This window comes from Dreissena polymorpha, chromosome 7, assembly GCF_020536995.1.
Source record: "Dreissena polymorpha isolate Duluth1 chromosome 7, UMN_Dpol_1.0, whole genome shotgun sequence".
In the NCBI taxonomy this organism is placed as follows: domain Eukaryota; kingdom Metazoa; phylum Mollusca; class Bivalvia; order Myida; family Dreissenidae; genus Dreissena; species Dreissena polymorpha.
In genome coordinates this window covers 82958101-82981193 of record NC_068361.1, presented here as the reverse complement: position 1 = coordinate 82981193, position 23093 = coordinate 82958101, and the positions used below count along the sequence as shown (strand labels likewise).

The following is a 23093-nucleotide window of genomic DNA, read 5'->3' as shown; positions in this document are numbered from 1 at the left end:
ATTTTAAAGCTGAATGGATTGCCATTTTTGGCTTTAACCGACATTGTTAAACAATTTTATAAAATATTACTTTATACCAAACAATTCTTACATTGATTTTTACACTGTAATACTATAAATTTAGTGCGATCAATATTGTGTTATTTTTCAAAAACTTTGAATACATGTTAGATTGGGAAGATAAAATTATGGCTCTTTTTACGTAAATAACCCATTCATGTCTTTTTGAATATAATATTAACATGACAAGCATCTCACTCTAATCCTTTAGTTCACATACAAGACTGTGTCCCCTTCACCACCCAAGCACCAAGCAGAATCAGTTTAATACCTGGTGAAGGTAATTATGGTAGGTCAGTCAGATTAGTATTGAACTCCCATGCAACCAGCAGAACCAGTCTAATACCTGGATAAGGTAATTCTGGGAGGTCAGTCAGATTAGTATTGAACTCCCATGCCCCAAGCAGAACCAAAATAATACCTGGTGAAGGTAATTCTGGGAGGTCAGTCAGATTAGTATTGAACTCCCATGCACCCAGCAGAACCAGTCTTATACCTGGATAAGGTAATTCTGGGAGGTCAGTCAGATTAGTATTGAACTCCCATGCACCCAGCAGAACCAGTCTAATACCTGGATAAGGTAATTCTGGGGAGGTCAGTCAGATTAGTATTGAACTCCCATGCACCCAGCAGAACCAGTCTAATACCTGGATAAGGTAATTCTGGGGAGGTCAGTCAGTTTAGTATTGAACTCCCATGCACCAAGCAGAACCAGTCTTATACCTGGATAAGGTAATTCTGGGAGGTCAGTCAGATTAGTATTGAACTCCCATGCCCCAAGCAGAACCAGTCTAATACCTGGATAAGGTAATTCTGGGAGGTCAGTCAGTTTAGTATTGAACTCCCATGCACCAAGCAGAACCAGTCTAATACCTGGATAAGGTAATTCTGGGAGGTCAGTCAGATTAGTATTGAACCCCCATGCACCCAGCAGAACCAGTCTTATACCTGGTGAAGGTAATTCTGGGAGGTCAGTCAGATTAGTATTGAATTCCCATGCACCCAGCAGAACCAGTCTAATACCTGGATAAGGTAATTCTGGGAGGTCAGTCAGATTAGTATTGAACTCCCATGCAACCAGCAGAACCAGTCTAATACCTGGATAAGGTAATTCTGGGGAGGTCAGTCAGTTTAGTATTGAACTCCCATGCACCAAGCAGAACCAGTCTTATACCTGGATAAGGTAATTCTGGGAGGTCAGTCAGATTAGTATTGAACTCCCATGCCCCAAGCAGAACCAGTCTAATACCTGGATAAGGTAATTCTGGGAGGTCAGTCAGTTTAGTATTGAACTCCCATGCACCAAGCAGAACCAGTCTTATACCTGGATAAGGTAATTCTGGGAGGTCAGTCAGATTAGTATTGAACCCCCATGCACCCAGCAGAACCAGTCTTATACCTGGTGAAGGTAATTCTGGGAGGTCAGTCAGATTAGTATTGAACTCCCATGCACCAAGCAGAACCAGTCTAATACCTGGTGAAGTAATTCTGGGAGGTCAGTCAGATTAGTATTGAACCCCCATGCACCCAGCAGAACCAGTCTTATACCTGGTGAAGGTAATTCTGGGAGGTCAGTTAAATTAGGGGCCATGCTGCCCCTATTTATGATAACTGAGTCCTTCGTTTCGCGATGACCATTGTGCTTTGGGCGCCCTGTAAATGTTAAAGTCAAAAACATATCTCCATAAGATATTGTTGGATACAACTATTTATACTCACCATAAATTAGTTCTTGTTCTAAACAAGTACTAAGATTGTACTTAGATTAAAAAATGTTTGATTCTGAAATAATTAAATAACCTAACTTTAAGTTGAAATAGAAAAAAATGCCATTTAAACAAACGCAAGTCTTAAGATATCGTACAATATTTGCATTAACTGGAAAGCTTTACGTCTGGAACCATGGATTGCACAATGTTTTTTTTCTATGGATATCTGTCTCAATGATTGTATGAGTCAAGTTAAACAATTTGATAGAATGAAGAAACATTGATTGTAGAAATTCTTTCCATCTTTGCATACAACTCATCAAAGCCTTATAAGGACTCATGGTAATGATTAGTTTGGTATAATCATGAGTTACAAAACAGGATATTGTTCAAATATAAATTATTTGTCTTTTTGTGAAACATGATTATTTTTTATTTTATTTAGCAAACTACTACTAGTCAATGTCTACCATGGTCAGTATTCACTAAGCTTCTTGCTACTACTAGACAATGTCTACCATGGTCAGTATTCACTAAGCTTCTTGCTCCTACTAGGCAATGTCTACCATGGTCAGTATTCACTAAGCTTCTTGCTACTACTAGTCAATGTCTACCATGGTCAGTATTCACTAAGCTTCTTGCTACTACTAGTCAATGTCTACCATGGTCAGTATTCACTAAGCTTCTTGCTACTACTAGTCAATGTCTACCATGGTCAGTATTCACTAAGCTTCTTGCTCCTACTAGTCAATGTCTACCATGGTCAGTATTCACTAAGCTTCTTGCTACTACTAGTCAATGTCTACCATGGTCAGTATTCACTAAGCTTCTTGCTACTACAAGGCAATGTCTACCATGGTCAGTATTCATTAAGATTCTTGCTCCTACTAGGCAATGTCTACCATGGTCAGTATTCACTAAGCTTCTTGCTCCTACTAGTCAATGTCTACCATGGTTGGTATTCACTAAGCTTCTTGCTACTACTAGGCAATGTCTACCATGGTTGGTATTCACTAAGCTTCTTGCTCCTACTAGTCAATGTCTACCATGGTCAGTATTCACTAAGCTACTTGCTACTACTAGTCAATGTCTACCATGGTCAGTATTCACTAAGCTTCTTGCTCCTACTAGTCAATGTCTACCATGGTCAGTATTCACTAAGCTTCTTGCTACTACTAGTCAATGTCTACCATGGTCAGTATTCATTAAGCTTCTTGCTACTATAAGGCAATGTCTACCATGGTCAGTATTCACTAAGCTTCTTGCTACTACAAGGCAATGTCTACCATGGTCAGTATTCACTAAGCTTCTTGCTACTACTAGTCAATGTCTACCATGGTCAGTATTCACTAAGCTTCTTGCTACTACTAGTCAATGTCTACCATGGTCAGTATTCACTAAGCTTCTTGCTACTACTAGTCAATGTCTACCATGGTCAGTATTCACTAAGCTTCTTGCTCCTACTAGTCAATGTCTACCATGGTCAGTATTCACTAAGCTTCTTGCTACTACTAGTCAATGTCTACCATGGTCAGTATTCACTAAGCTTCTTGCTACTACAAGGCAATGTCTACCATGGTCAGTATTCATTAAGATTCTTGCTCCTACTAGGCAATGTCTACCATGGTCAGTATTCACTAAGCTTCTTGCTCCTACTAGTCAATGTCTACCATGGTTGGTATTCACTAAGCTTCTTGCTACTACTAGGCAATGTCTACCATGGTTGGTATTCACTAAGCTTCTTGCTCCTACTAGTCAATGTCTACCATGGTCAGTATTCACTAAGCTTCTTGCTACTACTAGTCAATGTCTACCATGGTCAGTATTCACTAAGCTTCTTGCTCCTACTAGTCAATGTCTACCATGGTCAGTATTCACTAAGCTTCTTGCTACTACTAGTCAATGTCTACCATGGTCAGTATTCATTAAGCTTCTTGCTACTATAAGGCAATGTCTACCATGGTCAGTATTCACTAAGCTTCTTGCTCCTACTAGGCAATGTCTACCATGGTCAGTATTCACTAAGCTTCTTGCTCCTACTAGGCAATGTCTACCATGGTCAGTATTCACTAAGCTTCTTGCTACTACTAGTCAATGTCTACCATGGTCAGTATTCATTAAGCTTCTTGCTACTACTAGGCAATGTCTACCATGGTCAGTATTCACTAAGCTTCTTGCTCCTACTAGGCAATGTCTACCATGGTCAGTATTCATTAAGCTTCTTGCTACTACTAGGCAATGTCTACCATGGTCAGTATTCACTAAGCTTCTTGCTCCTACTAGGCAATGTCTACCATGGTCAGTATTCACTAAGCTTCTTGCTCCTACTAGTCAATGTCTACATTGGTCAGTATTCATTAAGCTTCTTGCTACTTCTAGGGAATGTCTACCATGGTTGGTATTCACTAAGCTTCTTTGCTACTACTAGGCAATGTCTACCATGGCCAGTTTTCACTAAGCTTCTTGCTCCTACTAGGCAATGTCTACCATGGTCAGTATTCACTAAGCTTCTTGCTACTACTAGACAATGTCTACCATGGTCAGTATTCACTAAGCTTCTTGCTCCTACTAGGCAATGTCTACAATGGTCAGTATTCACTGAGCTTCTTGCTACTACTAGTCAATGTCTACCATGGTCAGTATTCACTAGGCTTCTTGCTACTACTAGTCAATGTCTACCATGGTCAGTATTCACTAAGCTTCTTGCTACTACTAGTCAATGTCTACCATGGTCAGTATTCACTAAGCTTCTTGCTACTACTAGTCAATGTCTACCATGGTCAGTATTCACTAAGCTTCTTGCTCCTACTAGGCAATGTCTACAATGGTCAGTATTCACTGAGCTTCTTGCTACTATTAGGCAATGTCTACCATGGTCAGTATTCACTAGGCTTCTTGCTACTACTAGTCAATGTCTACCATGGTCAGTATTCACTAAGCTTCTTGCTACTACTAGGCAATGTCTACCATGGTCAGTATTCACTAAGCTTCTTGCTACTACTAGTCAATGTCTACCATGGTCAGTATTCACTAAGCTTCTTGCTACTACTAGTCAATGTCTACCATGGTCAGTATTCACTAAGCTTCTTGCTACTACTAGTCAATGTCTACCATGGTCAGTATTCACTAAGCTTCTTGCTCCTACTAGTCAATGTCTACCATGGTCAGTATTCATTAAGCTTCTTGCTACTACTAGGCAATGTCTACCATGGTCAGTATTCACTAAGCTTCTTGCTCCTACTAGTCAATGTCTACATTGGTCAGTATTCATTAAGCTTCTTGCTACTACTAGGCAATGTCTACCATGGTCAGTATTCACTAAGCTTCTTGCTACTACTAGTCAATGTCTACCATGGTCAGTATTCATTAAGCTTCTTGCTACTACTAGGCAATGTCTACCATGGTCAGTATTCACTAAGCTTATTGCTACTAGGCAATGTCTACCATGGTCAGTATTCACTAAGCTTCTTGCTCCTACTAGTCAATGTCTACATTGGTCAGTATTCATTAAGCTTCTTGCTACTACTAGTCAATGTCTACCATGGTCAGTATTCACTAAGCTTCTTGCTACTACTAGGCAATGTCTACCATGGTCAGTATTCACAAAGCTTCTTGCTCCTACTAGGCAATGTCTACCATGGTCAGTATTCATTAAGCTTCTTGCTCCTACTAGGCAATGTCTACCATGGTCAGTATTCATTAAGCTTCTTGCTACTACTAGTCAATGTCTACCATGGTCAGTATTCATTAAGCTTCTTGCTACTACTAGGCAATGTCTACCATGGTCAGTATTCACTAAGCTTATTGCTACTAGGCAATGTCTACCATGGTCAGTATTCACTAAGCTTCTTGCTACTACTAGGCAATGTCTACCATGGTTGGTATTCACTAAGCTTCTTGCTCCTACTAGTCAATGTCTACCATGGTTGGTATTCACTAAGCTTCTTGCTACTACTAGGCAATGTCTACCATGGTTGGTATTCACTAAGCTTCTTGCTACTACTAGTCAATGTCTACCATGGTCAGTATTCACTAAGCTTCTTGCTCCTACTAGGCAATGTCTACCATGGTCAGTATTCACTAAGCTTCTTGCTCCTACTAGGCAATGTCTACCATGGCCAGTTTTCACTAAGCTTCTTGCTCCTACTAGTCAATGTCTACATTGGTTAGTATTCACTAAGCTTCTTGCTACTACTAGGCAATGTCTACCATGGTCAGTATTCACTAAGCTTCTTGCTCCTACTAGTCAATGTCTACATTGGTCAGTATTCATTAAGCTTCTTGCTACTTCTAGGAAATGTCTACCATGGTTGGTATTCACTAAGCTTCTTTGCTACTACTAGGCAATGTCTACCATGGCCAGTTTTCACTAAGCTTCTTGCTCCTACTAGGCAATGTCTACCATGGTCAGTATTCACTAAGCTTCTTGCTACTACTAGTCAATGTCTACCATGGTCAGTATTCACTAAGTTTCTTGCTACTACTAGTCAATGTCTACCATGGTCAGTATTCACTAAGCTTCTTGCTCCTACTAGGCAATGTCTACCATGGTCAGTATTCACTAAGCTTCTTGCTACTACTAGTCAATGTCTACCATGGTCAGTATTCACTAAGCTTCTTGCTACTACTAGGCAATGTCTACCATGGTCAGTATTCACTAAGCTTCTTGCTACTACTAGTCAATGTCTACCATGGTCAGTATTCACTAAGCTTCTTGCTACTATTAGGCAATGTCTACCATGGTCAGTATTCACTAAGCTTCTTGCTCCTACTAGTCAATGTCTACCATGGTCAGTATTCATTAAGCTTCTTGCTCCTACTAGGCAATGTCTACCATGGTCAGTATTCATTAAGCTTCTTGCTACTACTAGTCAATGTCTACCATGGTCAGTTTTCACTAAGCTTCTTGCTCCTACTAGGCAATGTCTACCATGGTCAGTATTCACTAAGCTTCTTGCTACTACTAGTCAATGTCTACCATGGTCAGTATTCACTAAGCTTCTTGCTCCTACTAGGCAATGTCTACCATGGTCAGTATTCACTAAGCTTCTTGCTACTACTAGTCAATGTCTACCATGGTCAGTATTCACTAAGCTTCTTGCTCCTACTAGGCAATGTCTACCATGGTCAGTATTCACTAAGCTTCTTGCTACTACTAGGCAATGTCTACCATGGTCAGTATTCACTAAGCTTCTTGCTCCTACTAGTCAATGTCTACCATGGTCAGTATTCACTAAGCTTCTTGCTTCTACTAGGCAATGTCTACCATGGTCAGTATTCACTAAGCTTCTTGCTCCTACTAGGCAATGTCTACCATGGTCAGTATTCACTAAGCTTCTTGCTCCTACTAGTCAATGTCTACCATGGTCAGTATTCACTAAGCTTTTTTGCTACTACTAGGCAATGTCTACCATGGTTGGTATTCACTAAGCTTCTTGCTCCTACTAGGCAATGTCTACCATGGTCAGTATTCACTAAGCTTCTTTGCTCCTACTAGGCAATGTCTTCCATGGTCAGTATTCACTAAGCTTCTTGCTCCTACTAGGCAATGTCTACCATGGTCAGTATTCACTAGGCTTCTTGCTACTACTAGTCAATGTCTACCATGGTCAGTATTCATTAAGCTTCTTGCTACTACTAGGCAATGTCTACCATGGTCAGTATTCACTGAGCTTTTTTGCTACAGATAGGCAATGTCTACCATGGTCAGTATTCACTAAGCTTGTTTGCTCCTACTAGGCAATGTCTACCATGGTCAGTATTCACTAAGCTTTTTTGCTACAGATAGGCAATGTCTACCATGGTCAGTATTCACTAAGCTTGTTTGCTCCTACTAGGCAATGTCTACCATGGTCAGTATTCACTAAGCTTTTTCTGAAATTCTTAACTTAAAATGTAATAAGGGGGACATTTCAGATCATATTTTTTGTTACAAGAAAACCATTATTTTCTTATAACAAAAAATTTTAACCACTTCAGCAATATTGACTTGATATTGTAAAAAGAATGAAACATGAACTAGCTGCAGGTATTGTTCAATTTAAAGAATTTCCCAAAGTGTTCCTTAAGAAGATGTGAAACTACTGGCCCAGTGTAGCCAAGATAAGAATCAGGAAAAACTGGGCTTAATGCATGTGCTTTAAAAGTCGTCATAGACTAGCCTGTGTAGTCTGCACAGGCTAATCGAGACAACACTTTCCGCCTAATTTGGATTTCGGTTAACCAGAGGCATCACTTAAAAGAATTTTCATTTAAGCTTAAAGTGTTGTCCCTAATTTACCTGTGGGGACTGTACAGACTAACCTGAGATGACACATAATGCACATGCATTAAGCACTGTTTTCACAGGGCAAGGCTTTGTTTATGTCTTACCGCTGCAGCATTCCCTGTCAGACTCGAGCTCTGTGAGAGGGACCCCGTTGTACATGTTTCCGTTGAGCACCTTGCCGTTGGTGTGTGTCCCCTGCAGGTCAGACATATTAAGGGTGATCTGGTTGTGTGTATCCGCAAGGGCTGTCTTCATGCGCCGGTTGTTGTTCTTATTCCGCCGGTGTCGGCACACAATAAAAATCACTATGGCGATGAGAATGGCAATGAGCCCTGCTAGGGAACCGATGATGATACCGATGATGTCACTTCCTGGCGTCTGCTGCTTTGGAGCTTTCTCTGGCTCTACATTGCCTGCATGCGTTCCTATGATGAAGAATGGCAGTAAGTATGAAGTTAATATACTGAGCACTATGTGAACATTGAATTCATATTCTCTGGTTCTATTTGCCTGCATGTGTACCTGTTGAAGAATAATTACAGTAAGTAGGCATTTTATATACAGAATTTAATATAAGATGTTAATATAGCATTCACATTTCGACACATACAATAAACAAGAGGCACATACTGGCCATGAAGTGCTCACCTGACCAGGTGACCTTTTTTTCCGGACACATGTGACCTAGATTCAATCTTGACCTAGGTATGAACAAGATACATATTCTGACCAAGGCACTTCAAGATTGAGTCATAAATGTGGCCTCTATAATGATAACATGCAATGCCTTTTCTAAGATTTGACCAAGTGACCTATTTTTTGGAATCATGGGACCCACATTTAAACTTAATTTTTGTAAGATATACATTCTGAGTAAGTTTCATTAAGATTGGAGGAAAAATGAGGTCTTTAGTGTGATAACGACACACTCAGGTGAGCTCAAACCTCCTTCCTGGAATCCATTACTTACAACACTTAAACGAGTAAAATGGCTGTTTAATAAGCAAAATAATAAGCTTGCAGAATTGCAAGCGGTATATGAGTTGTAAGTAGATTATACAGAGAGGTTGACTTATAATTATATAATCATTACTTATAACAATTCAAACATGGCAACAGGAAACTGATAGGATCAGACCATCAGCACAAAGCTCTCTTTGAACATCTGTTTAAAGTGTTTCTTTGCATAACACATACCAGGAGCTGGACACTTATACACATTACCACATCCCTATTGTTAAGAAATCCTTACATCAACACCTCTCAAACTATTGCCTGCATACACTTTAGGAGACAACACTGATTTTGCCTCTTAGAGTAACCGCTACAAGACCTGCATACACTTTAGGAGACAACACTGATTTTGCTTCTTAGAGTACCCGCTACAACACAGCTTTTCTGTAGACATAAAAAGACTGGACATCACCACTCACATATGCCCTTGCAATACCTGTTACTGTACTTTGCCTTATATTTAGCACAGTTTTATATTCCCAAATTTCCATTAAAATAGTTTAAGCGCATTATACATTGATAGAACTGATTGTGCAATATTAAAATGGCGGCAGATTTGACAGTTTTCTTTACTTTAAAACGTTTTGCCCAATTGGAGCAAAAAGGTACCATGTGCCTTCTAATTTCAATGTCACATGGTACCGTTTTGCACCAAGGGGGCGGAACTTCAATTAATTTTTTTCCTCCATTTTGTCATTTGAAAAGTACGCGTGTATTATTCATGTTTGTGCGTAATATATGGTTAAGTAAGGTAATGCATCACCACTCACCCTTGCCATCCTTGCCAATGTTCAGCTCATGTTCGTAGTACTTGTCCTCTGGTTTGGGAGGCACCAGCGGGGGTTTCAAGGTTGCGGGGGGAACCTCCTCTGTGAAGTTGCCAGTTGCAGGCTCTGATTGGACAAAAATTGCAGAATATTCTGACTAAATGTACATACTTTATTCTATTTACATTCAATAGACTCACATTGCAGAATATTCTGACTAAGTGTATGTACTTTATTCTATTTACATTAATTTGACTCACATTGCAGAATATTCTGACTAACTGTATATACTGTTTTCTTAGCTGTGATCAGTGAAAAGAGGGTTTTATGCATGCTTCTGTGTAAAGTGTCATCCAAGATTAAGTCTGCACAGGATATTCTGGGACGACAATTTCCGCTTTCACCGTATCTTTTGTTTCAACGAAGTCTCCTCTTAGCACAATTCCAGTTTAGGCAGAAATGGTTGTTCCTGATAAGCATCTGCAGACTGCACAGGCTAATCTGGGATGACATCTGCAGACTGCACAGGCTAATCTGGGATGACATTTTACGCACTTGCATTAAACCCCCTTTCCACCAAGCGAAGCACGAGGCACATGTACATTTACATTATTAATATAAACCTATTTATTTTAGCTCAATTGCATCTAAAGCCTACAGTTTATTGGAACACTCTTAAGTATGTTTCCTGTGTAGAACCAGTACTGTCTTTCCAGCAGATCTAAAGAACACTTCCTCAGTGAGTATTAAATCCATGACCTACTGGTTGCTAGGTTGACACCATATCCATTACACAAAGGTCACCTTATATTACATTTACAGTAGTAAGTATTGATTATTTATTGTTGATGATTTTTCAGTTTGAATATATAATGAAACAATCATCAATAGATTTTAAATTTCTGTTTTATAAATTATTATTTATATCATTTATGTCAAATCAATTTTATTTTTTTGTTTTGCTAAACAGCTGTATTTCAGGTTTAAGAATTTCAAGTTAAGACAAATTTAATAAAAATTATTTGATGAACATGTGTTTTTTTAAATATTGACAGTAAAGAAAAAACATTGGAATAAATTGCTTGTATCAATGGACATACATTAAAAATTCCACTTCAAAATTCATGAAACATGCACATAACATTTCCAAAGTAAATTCAATTTAATTTGTGGTAAGTATTAAATTACTGATGAGAAAAACAGCTTCAGCAATCAATAACTCTTTATTGAATAAAAATCCTGAATAGAGGTGAGCACTGGAACCAATGGAAAATGCATGTGCATAAAGCGTAGTCCCAGATTAGCCACAGGCGTAGTCCCAGATTAGCCTGTTGCGTAGTCCCAGATTAGCCTGTTGCGTAGTCCCAGATTAGCCTGTTGCGTAGTCCCAGATTAGCCTGTTGCGTAGTCCCAGATTAGCCTGTTGCGTAGTCCCAGATTAGCCTGTTGCGTAGTCCCAGATTAGCCTGTTGCGTAGTCCCAGATTAGCCTGTTGCGTAGTCCCAGATTAGCCTGTTGCGTAGTCCCAGATTAGCCTGTTGCGTAGTCCCAGATTAGCCTGTTGCGTAGTCCCAGATTAGCCTGTTGCGTAGTCCCAGATTAGCCTGTTGCGTAGTCCCAGATTAGCCTGTTGCATAGTCCCAGATTAGCCTGTTGCGTAGTCCCAGATTAGCCTGTTGCAGCCTGTTGCGTAGTCCCAGATTAGCCTGTTGTGTAGTCCCAGATTAGCCTGTTGCGTAGTCCCAGATTAGCCTGTTGCGTAGTCCCAGATTAGCCTGTTGCGTAGTCCCAGATTAGCCTGTTGCAGCCTGTTGCGTAGTCCCAGATTAGCCTGTTGCGTAGTCCCAGATTAGCCTGTTGCGTAGTCCCAGATTAGCCTGTTGCATAGTCCCAGATAAGCCTGTTGCGTAGTCCCAGATTAGCCACAGGCTAATCTTAGACGACACTTTGCGCCTTGACTGTATTTCTTTTAGAATATACTTCTTTTAATTTAAAATTCCATAAAAGCGAAAAGTGTTGTCCCTGATTAGCCTGTGCAGACAACACAAGCTAATCTCTGACAACACTTTACACACATGCATGTAACCCTGTTTCCCCAGTGCAAGGCTCAAGTATTTCAATAGTTTTGGTTGCTTACCTGATATGAACTGCACCTTAAGATATGTCGATATTCCTGGTTGCATACCTGATATGAACTGCACCTCACTGATCATGATCCACTTGGCATCAAAGTACAACTGCAAACGGACGTACTGGCCCACGTTGTTGTTGAGTTTGATCATCACGGGTCTCGAATACTCCACCACGTCGTCCCGAATAAAGTCATACTTCACCGGCGAGTTCTGGTAGAGATTCCCACCCACGCTGAAGTAAACCAGCGCCACCTTGAAAACACGAACGTCCTTGGAGAAAAGGTTGTTGCAGTTGATGAAGACTTTGCTGAAGTTGCGGACTTGGTCAAATTTGAACGTGATGATCAGAGGGCCAAGGAAGTCCTGTGTGTCATTACGCCAGCCCACCCACTCATATCTGCAAGTAGACGGGACTTTTTCACGTAACAAAATGTTTTCAACAATAAACATTTACCTCTCAGATACACAATTGACACGCTTGTAGTCCCTTAGAAAATCAAATTAATTAAAGACCTTTCTTAATAGATTCAAGTTTTTTAAGGGTTCTTTTCAAACCGAAAGTTAATGATAAGCAGCAAACATACAGTGTAAAACCTGAACAGCCAAATTGTGTGCAAGATGTTCTGGTTTAATGCTGGTTGCATGTAGTCATTTTCACTGTGTTTCTGAGTGGAAAGGATATTAAAATATTTGCTACATAAACTGTGTTAATAGTATTAGACTGATTTCATTGTTTGTAATTATAATGTGTAAACATACTGCTGGTATTTTGTGTTGTGAATTTAAAAAAAAACACCATGGAAAATTGAGACTATTGGCACAAGGTCAATAACTACTCTATAATTTATTAAACATAACACGTTAAGGTTGTTTTTTTTTCTTTTAAACATCTATCTCACTTCAACAACTGTTTGAAGCATTTGAGCATTTCTCTGTGAAAAGGAGGTTTAATGCATGTACGTAAAGTATCGTCCCATATTAGCCTGTGTAGTCCCCATATGCACATCAGGGGCAACACTTTTCGCTTTTATTGTTTGTTTTTTCTTTTAAGGAAGTCTTTCCTCAGCAAAAATCCAGTTTAAGCAAAAGTGTCATCCCTGAACAGCCTGAAGCAAGTGTCATCCCTGAACAGCCTGAAGCAAGTGTCATCCCTGAACAGCCTGAAGCAAGTGTCATCCCTGGACAGCCTGAAGCAAGTGTTATCCCTGAACAGCCTGAAGCAAGTGTCATCCCTGAACAGCCTGAAGCAAGTGTCATCCCTGAACAGCCTGAAGCAAGTGTCATCCCTGAACAGCCTGAAGCAAGTGTCATCCCTGAACAGCCTGAAGCAAGGCAAGTGTCATCCCTGAACAGCCTGAAGCAAGTGTCATCCCTGAACAGCCTGAAGCAAGTGTCATCCCTGAACAGCCTGAAGCAAGTGTCATCCCTGAACAGCCTGAAGCAAGTGTCATCCCTGAACAGCCTGAAGCAAGTGTCATCCCTGAACAGCCTGAAGCAAGTGTCATCCCTGAACAGCCTGAAGCAAGTGTCATCCCTGAACAGCCTGAAGCAAGTGTCATCCCTGAACAGCCTGAAGCAAGTGTCATCCCTGAACAGCCTGAAGCAAGTGTCATCCCTGAACAGCCTGAAGCAAGTGTCATCCCTGAACAGCCTGAAGCAAGTGTCATCCCTGAACAGCCTGAAGCAAGTGTCATCCCTGAACAGCCTGAAGCAAGTGTCATCCCTGAACAGCCTGAAGCAAGTGTCATCCCTGAACAGCCTGAAGCAAGTGTCATCCCTGAACAGCCTGAAGCAAGTGTCATCCCTGAACAGCCTGAAGCAAGTGTCATCCCTGAACAGCCTGAAGCAAGTGTCATCCCTGAACAGCCTGTGCACACTGCACAGGCTAATCTGGGGCGACACTTTGTGCACATGCATTTAACCCCCTTTTCACCGAGAGCAGACCATTTATAAAATGAAAGTTTCAGTGATACCATGACACAATACATGGAACCTGTAGTTACTGTATACTGAAAGCAATTAACAACAACGGATTGATTAATGCAATAAGTTGTGCTATATTAAAGGGTCACATTTATTTTTTAAATGCAAAGGTTTAATAATCCAAGTTAAAAACAAATTTTAATAGATTATTAGAGAACCTTGCGGAGTGATATTTTTTGGTAAATCCCTCCAATTACCAGTTTCAATGGCTATTAATAAAGTTACTTATCTGCCAACATCTCTCTAGCGCATTGAATTTATACAGATATGAATCTCTTAACAGGTATTTTAGTGCAGAACTGCAGTGCAATATACGTTTTCCATAGAATGTGTTGAGAAGGAAATTCGCTTTGTAAATTTGTTTACGTTGCGCTTCTAACATTCAGACAACTTTTAACAAGATGTTGGAATTATGTATGAAAATAAAAGTATCACAGAGATAATGTGCATCTTTGAAGGAATTCTTTTATTCCTGTGCCATTATGAATTCGCTCAGCTCTTTATTACACAAAAGACACTCTCAGTGATGATAAAATTCAGCTGCCAGAACTACAACACATGCATGAATCTGCATTTTTGAATCTGCATTCTTTATTGTTTTGAATTTGGTAGTTGAAAGATGACATGAAAGTTGTAAGCATTATACACACTGCTTCACTTAAAATATTTCTATAAACAATTGAAAATAACATACATATCTTTTGTCATATATAACATAATTCTTGTGATATGAAATACTCAAGTTGGCTTTTAGCACTAAGAGAGTTTCTACAACAAAAGAACCTAAGCAGCACTGACATACATGACTATTGTTTCAAGTCAATGTAAGGTTGCCGTGGTGTAGTGGATATGGTGTCCCCCTAGCAACCGGGAGGTCATGGGTTCTATCCCCACTGTGGGATCATTCTTTAGATCTCAACACAAACATTAAGTGCAGGTTCTACCCAGGACACATACTCAAAATAATTTCAATAAGCCTTACGCTCTTGATGAAAACAAGCGAAAATAAATAGGTTTTAAAAAAGCCTTTGTAAAGCGACAATCTCATACCCTTTTATCCGCAGATCTTCGTTGTCGAGCCTGAAGTTGTAGTCCCCTATCTCCCCATCTGTCAGCTGACCCAGCCCCTCCAACAGGAAGTTCTCCTGGATCATGCCGTCGTACGTGAAGTCCACAAAGTCTAGCTCCGAGCCACGTCGGTCTCCCTGACGTACGCTGTACGACACCACACCATCTGGAATATATAGAACTCATGCTTTATGACACCACACTGTCTGAAATAGAAAACAATGTACATATAAACAAGTTTCCCTGAGGACAGGTAACAATTTGATCCAATGATTTGAAAAAACAAAGTTAAGGACAACAATACCCCAATGCACACCCACCCACCAACAAAATACCTGTTATGCATCCCCCACCCACCAACAAAATACCTGTAATGCATCCCCCACCCACCAACAAAATACCTATGATGCACCCTCACCCACCAACAAAGTACCTGTAATGCACCCCCCCCACCAACAATATACCTGTAAAGTACCTGTAATGCATGCCTCACTCACCAATAAAATACTTGTAATGCACGCCCCATCCACCAACAAAATACTTGTGATGCACGCCCATATCCACCAACAAAATACCTGTAATGCACGTTCCACCAACCAACAAAATAGCTATAAAGTACCTGAAATGCACGCCTCACTCACCAACAAAATAACTGTAATGCACGTTCCACCCACCAACAAAATACCTGTAAAGTACCTGTAATGCACGCCCCACCCACCAACAACATACCTGTAATGCACACCCCACTCACCAACAAAATACCTGGAATGCACGCCCCACCCACCAACAAAATACCTGGAAAATCATGCCCCACCCACCAACAAAATACCTGGAAAATCATGCCCCACCCACCAACAAAATGCCAGCAATTTAAACTCCAAACCCACCAACAACAACCTGTGATGAGGTTACAAAACACTAAATGATCGCTTCATGTAGGGCTGTACTCTCTAAAAAAATATCATAGTTGACAGGAAGGCATGTTTTACACTTTTTACCATTATTCAGGTGTTATCTTGCGGAGATAATGGTAGGGCATGAATAGGTGTTCACTACTGAATCCCTGAAATATGATACACTTGAAGACTATAGTAAACCATTGCACTAGAAAAGGTTACATTCCACTAAGAAACGGCCGAAAAAAAAAGTTGCAAAAACAGTCGATTTTGATTTGTGTCAAGTTCTTTCTTGCATTGTACATGACATATCTTTTTTATTGCATAAATCGATTCCGCTTAGAATGGCCTTTAAGAAAAGGTATGGTTATGGGGGTCTCTATGTGCAAAATGTTGCATTTATTTTCGCTCAAAGTTGTCGCTTTTACATTGAATTATATAGGGAAACTATTTGGTGTATTATGACCTAAACGCAAAACCAGGCCTAGTCACAAAGGTGCTGTATTTATAGAAAATCATCATTTTTTTAGTGAGATATGATGCGTTTTGGCAAATTTCACGGAATAAATGCGTTTGTTTCACGAATTAAAGGAGCATCGTGAGTTTTTAAGAAAAAAATACGTTTTCAGAGGAAAATAAGAAAAAAAATGTACAAAAACTCGTCTTGAGCATCTCAAATCGCAACAATTTGTGCTGAAAGAGCTCATGAACACGTTTTAATAGTTGTTTACTTCTTTTTCTACATAGCTTGTAACAATATTCCAGTATTTTGACCGATTGTAATTATTTAGGGTAATCGTTTTACGCCTGAACGCCCGTTATAAATCAAAGCTCCGAACGCGAAAGCCACATGGCTTATCAGGCGTTATAATAAAATGCATTTTCAAGCATTTCTACGTGAAAGATCGGTCTAAAAATTGGCATGCACATAGAAAATAGGTTTATAAGTATCGAGAAGTGCTTATTTTTCGCGATGTTAACAGTAAACGTTGTCTTATAGGTTACAATACACTAAATGATCGCTTCATGTAGGGCTGTACTCTCTAAAAAAATATCATAGTTGACAGGAAGGCATGTTTTACACTTTTTACCATTATTCAGGTGTTATCTTGCGGAGATAATGGTAGGGCATGAATAGGTGTTCACTACTGAATCCCTGAAATATGATACACTTGAAGACTATAGTAAACCATTGCACTAGAAAAGGTTACATTCCACTAAGAAACGGCCGAAAAAAAAAGTTGCAAAAACAGTCGATTTTGATTTGTGTCAAGTTCTTTCTTGCATTGTACATGACATATCTTTTTTATTGCATAAATCGATTCCGCTTAGAATGGCCTTTAAGAAAAGGTATGGTTATGGGGGTCTCTATGTGCAAAATGTTGCATTTATTTTCGCTCAAAGTTGTCGCTTTTACATTGAATTATATAGGGAAACTATTTGGTGTATTATGACCATGATACCCACACCTCATACAAAATACCCACAATGTAAGAGCTGCCCATGAAAGAAGGATTACATTCCTTGAAACATCTCTTTCTGTAAACAAATGCTTTCTTTCATGCATCAATCTGTGTTTACAAATGTGTTTTAAGGTTCGAAACTACTAAGCTAGATGTTATAAAACCATACTCAAAACAGGGCTTTCTTGCAGAAAAACATGATACCAGACACTATTATATAAACAGATCTTGTAAACAATTCTGTAACTTGTACACAATTTGTTCAGTCAGAAAGAATTATTTAGTTTTGAAGAGCATCTTAATCCTATGGCTGCAAGATTTACTACGGCTAATTGTGCAATCTGAAATAAAATTTATTTGGCGTCAGGACCAAGTTCATGATAATACAGCAGAGTTACAAGAAATCACATCATTAAGAAGAAAACCTAACAAAGCTGTTCACAGATTGTAATACCATAAATTGTAGATTTCAGGATTATAGTGAAACAGTATATATTGCTAATTTTGTTGCACTTAACAAATTTAAGTCAAGAACGTTGTCTGTGCATTGAAATTGTGGATAAGAATTGCGATTAATAAATTATCATAAATTAAAGGTTGTTGAGCAAAGATACACTGCACTTGAGACAAAAAATATTTACTTATCATTGAATTACACTAATTCCATTTCCCATACGTTCTCATTATAAAACTGCCAAATTTCAAAGCATTTTTCTCATGTATTGCCCACGTATCAAATTTTGCAAGACCTGTATCATTGTAACGATATATCTGTCTTCTTTCAATAAATGCAGTCAAAAATATATGCTCTTGCAACTTCTTAGAAAGTAAAATTCGCCACAAAGCTAGCAACCTCGGAAAACAGGGTTTCGGACGTTAAATTATGACAAAAGCGCCGTTCTTCATTAAACGCACCCCAAACATTTATCTTTCAGTTGCAGACACACATAGGATGCAGGAAATAATCACACAATAATTGCTTAATTGCTTTTAAACCCGAAGAGAAAAATAATGAACTCTTTAGAAATAGGAACTACACTTTCCAATGAACCACGGCAGGAAACAAAATGTATGAGTGTAATATAATCTAATGTCTGCAGACGTCTTTAGAATTTGTGTACAAAACTTTTAATAAATAGCTTTTTGAGTGTCTAATTTAAAAAAACAACAGTTATATGGTGCATATGGTGACAGAAATACCGGTAATGCATTATCAGATTTGTTATCAAAAGGCCAATAGCATTGAGAGTAAAAGAAAAAAAACGAAATCAATGGAAATAATCTGCAGGCTTTTTTCAAAAAAGACCACACTTGTTTGAAAAAAATATTTTATATTTTTACATGAGAAAAATAAATACAATCATCATAATACTGACAAGTTTTCATAATATCATATTAGATAAATATGTCCTCATTTATGGCCAAAAATATATACAAAATAGACTGAAGAAAAAAGACCAGCATGTTTCTTACAAAGACATCTCCTATAAACCATGGCATTCCTTCTTTTTCTCAAAACCTATAAATACTTCAGAAAACCTTTTAAGGACATTAAGAAAAAATAGTCTTGCCTTGGGAAAACTGGGCTTTATACATGTGGTAAAGTATCGTCCAAATTAACCCTTTCAGTGCTGGAACCGAATTTTGAAGGCCTGTGCAAACAGTTTGGATCCAGATGAGACGCCACAGAACGTGGCGTCTCATCAGGATCCAAACTGTATGCTATTCTGATAGTATTCTTTGAAAAAAAATCGGAGAAAATGCTAATTTTTGAAATTTAGCAGACAACATTTTAGCAGACGACAAATTTCCCAGCATGCAAAGGGTTAAGCCTGTGCACTCTGAGCTGGATAATCAGGGAAAACACTTTCAGCCTAGACTGTATTTCCATTGGGAAAAGACTTCGAAATAATGAAAAATTCCATACAAGTGAAAAGTATGGTCCCAGATTAGCCCCTGCAGAGTGCGCAGGCTAAATCTGGCTTCATACTTTACGCTCGTGCATTAAGCCTGGTTTTCTCAAAGCATGACACAATATTAAGATTGTACCTTCCCACTTGCAGCCGTATATCTCAACCCGCATGCACACGGTACGGAGAGTCTTGCTATACGGGATGAACCTGACACGGCGGCCTATTATTGGCGGAGTTACCTCCCTCATTTCTGTCAGGTACGTGTTCTCATTGCCCTTGAACAACTGAAACAAACACAGATTATGTGAGGTATTGCTAGTTTATATTAAAATTAATACATTTAAAAAATTGCATTTATATTTATACATTAGTCATAAGCTTTCTCTAGATATCCTGCAGAAACAAAATGGACCACCAACTGACAGACGGACAGTTGCAATGCAAATTACATCCCTGCTTCTTCAAAGTGTGGCATAATCAAAACCTACAGAACAACCTTACTGCATTCATACAGTATCACCATTAAAAATTGTTATAATCAGCATGTTTCAAATAACTTAAAAAAAGAAAAGACTAATTTCACTTTTCAAAATACAAGTTCCTATAAATCTGCAAATTAATGGAACACTAAATTCAAATTCCTATTTTTTCAAAATAATTTATCATTTTGAAGCATTTTCAAGGGCCACTGTTACCACACAGGTGCATATTCAATAAGAGAAGATTATTTTTACAAAGTCTGTAAAAATGAGTGGCATTATCTAAAATAAATCTCCTCAAATCTGTGTTGTATAACATCAGATAACTCCAATACAGGGGCCTTTTCCTGAGGAATTTCTCAAGTCTTTACTGATAAGCCCCAGGATTTTCTCAGGTGAATTATCAGCACCTATCATATAAAATAAACAGCTGATTAATGGTATTTTAATTGGGAAAGCAAATTTCTTTATCCTCAGACAGTTTTTAAATATAACATGATGAATTACCAGGACATTTTTTATCATCAATTACTATCGGTACCTCCTCTATAAACATAGACAACATACTTAAAAAAAGGAACAAAAAAGTGAAGTTTTGTGGTATAATTATGTCATTTATCTGGCCCTGGCCTTTCACACCCCATCACACTTTATAAGTTTATACACCTTTCATGGATGCCAATCAGCAATAAGACACACCTTTTCACAAATTCCTGTGATTTATATGTGATAGATCTACATGTGTTGGTTTCCCATGTGATAAGATATTGACTTTTAATTCCACTTCTATCCAAATTCTTTCAGCTCACATCTAAGACATCTGCATCCAACACACCCTTTGTTTTCTGAGGTATCAGCTTTCAGCAATGATTTAATAATAACAATTGATCTGTCTCTGAGAAAAACAGGTTTAATGCATATAGTGATTATTGTTGTCCTAGATTAGCCTGTGCAGTCTGTTAATCATGGACAACACTTTTTGCCTAAACTGGATTTTCGATAAGAAGAAAGTTCCTTAAAAGTGGAAAGTGTTGTCCCTGAAGTGGAAAGTGTTGTCCCTAAAGTGGAAAGTGTTGTCCCTGAAGTGGAAAGTGTTGTCCCTGAAGTGGAAAGTGTTGTCCCTGAAGTGGAAAGTGTTGTCCCTAAAGTGGAAAGTGTTGTCCCTGAAGTGGAAAGTGTTGTCCCTGAAGTGGAAAGTGTTGTCCCTGAAGTGGAAAGTGTTGTCCCTGAAGTGGAAAGTGTTGTCCCTAAAGTGGAAAGTGTTGTCCCTGAAGTGGAAAGTGTTGTCCCTCATCATCATCCTGGGTAGACTGAACAGGTTAAGCACTTAACGCACATATTAAAGCCTGTTTACCCAACACAAGGCTTAATTATTATTTTGTATGAAATTGGTTCACCAAGCAATAGATAACAGCGGTTTAACAGCACAATTGTGGGATACAAGAACTATTAAGTCATTAACTCTGGACAGTTTTTCAGTCACAGATATTTCCCAAAAATAACTTAACAGTATTTTTATTCTCAGTTTTATTTCCCCTGGATGATAGAGGATGCCTAATTATGACAGAGTCTGGTCCCTCAGAATTCCATTCAACAGGCCAATATCCCTCTACCACTAAACTTTGATGCCTGTGAAGTCCGTAGAAAATCAAATAAAGCCGCGCTCTGGGAAAATGTGGCTTAACCCTTTGCATGCTGGGAAATTTGTCGTCTGCTAAAATGTTGTCTGCTGAATTTCTAAAATTAGCATTTTCTTCGATTTTTTTCAAAGAACACTATCAAAATAGCAAACAGTTTTGATCCTGATGAGACGCCATGTTATGTGGCGTCTCATCTGGATCCAAACTGTTTGCAAAGGCCTTGTTCGGCTCCAGCACTGAAAGGGTTAATGCATGTGCATAAGGTGTTGTCCTAGCAAATTACTGGAAAGCTGCTCAGGTTTTATGCTGATTGCATATGGCCATTCTCACTTTGCTTCTGAAGGGGAAAGGGATAAGGAATATATCCTGGAGCATCCTCAGCAATGCAGGTACAATAACCTGCGCAATTCCGAATGATAAATCTGCTGGTTTTGCTCATTAATAATCATGTTTAGGAATTGGTAAGTATTTATTCTCAAACATACAGCTCCAGATTGATTCATGACTTACTCACTTCTTGTTTGTAATACTACAGCAGCATCCCAGAAAAATAATGCTTGAGACTAAGTTGTTATATTTACCAGTGACCTATCCACCAGTCCACTTGGGCATTTCCATATAATTGCTTTTTTTTAAATGAGCATCAAACATGCAAATAATAAAACAGATCATACAAATTAACAAATTAAACCTTCCTTTTTTACATTACAATTTAAATACACATGATTCCGTTGTTGTTTTTTTACCCAATCTTTAATTAAAATATATAAAAAATGATATACAAACATATTTTAGCTTTTCAACACTTCGCCTTAGTGCTTTTTTCTTAGCTGTACAAACCTCTTATCTCTAAAGTTAATTATTTGCTTTATAAACATGCTTTCACAGATTTCATTCCTATAATAATATTAATGCATTCCATACATCAATCAAAATACTCTCTTTAAGTGCTGGTTTGTTTATTTGCATTCTAACTAAAACTTTATCAGGGCAAATAGGCGAGAAGTTACTGTTGTTATTTTGTCAATAAGTCTTTATTTGGTTCTTTGTGGATTAGCATTCAAAATAACAGTAATGGGAACTGCACCAGAGATCAGACAATTATTTATAAAAGAAATTCGAAGAGGATTAGAGCATGGTCATTTCCTCATTTAATAGATTATTAATGGAAAAAAGTAACAACCTACATAATAATTATTTATCATTTATCCCATTATCACACCTGCATTAACATTAAATACTAGACCCTCTTTTAAATACGGGTGTATTTCAACATTGTTGAATACAGCAAACTTGTTCAGTACCATGACATCATTTTGTTTATTTTAATGTCTTCATTTTGTATTCTTTGTTTATCCATCTTACATTAATGATTTAACATACAAGATAAGTATAGAATAAGCTGTAATATAATTATTTGAGGTATTTAGAAATATTCGAGGTATTTAGATTCATATATAATTGTTTTTTAAACACACATGGTAGGTACTAATATTGGTGGTTTTAAACTCTGCATTTATAACAATCTGAACACATTCAGTGGTAAAACAATGGAAAACAAATATAACTAACAAAACATGTCAATTATTGTAATGATAATGTATAAAATATAGACGTTGTACAAACACAAGATTTTACATCTTGGTTGCAGCAATATCAATTACCATCTTGATCAAAGCTGCAACAAAATTTCTGCTTCTA

General features: G+C 38.3%; 1 protein-coding gene across 1 annotated transcript in view; it reads right to left on the bottom strand.

The window, feature by feature from the left end:
- LOC127839879 (discoidin domain-containing receptor 2-like) overlaps window positions 1–23093 on the bottom strand; it is a 71634-nt gene that overhangs the window by 12132 nt on the left and 36409 nt on the right. Inside the window, exons 5-10 of the mRNA XM_052368270.1 lie at window positions 19410–19557; window positions 14984–15167; window positions 12004–12347; window positions 9822–9944; window positions 8142–8462; window positions 1609–1713 (exon numbers count right to left, since the gene is read on the bottom strand). Of these exons, the coding sequence (XP_052224230.1) occupies window positions 1609–1713; window positions 8142–8462; window positions 9822–9944; window positions 12004–12347; window positions 14984–15167; window positions 19410–19557 (1225 nt within the window). The remainder of the gene's footprint in view (window positions 1–1608; window positions 1714–8141; window positions 8463–9821; window positions 9945–12003; window positions 12348–14983; window positions 15168–19409; window positions 19558–23093) is intronic.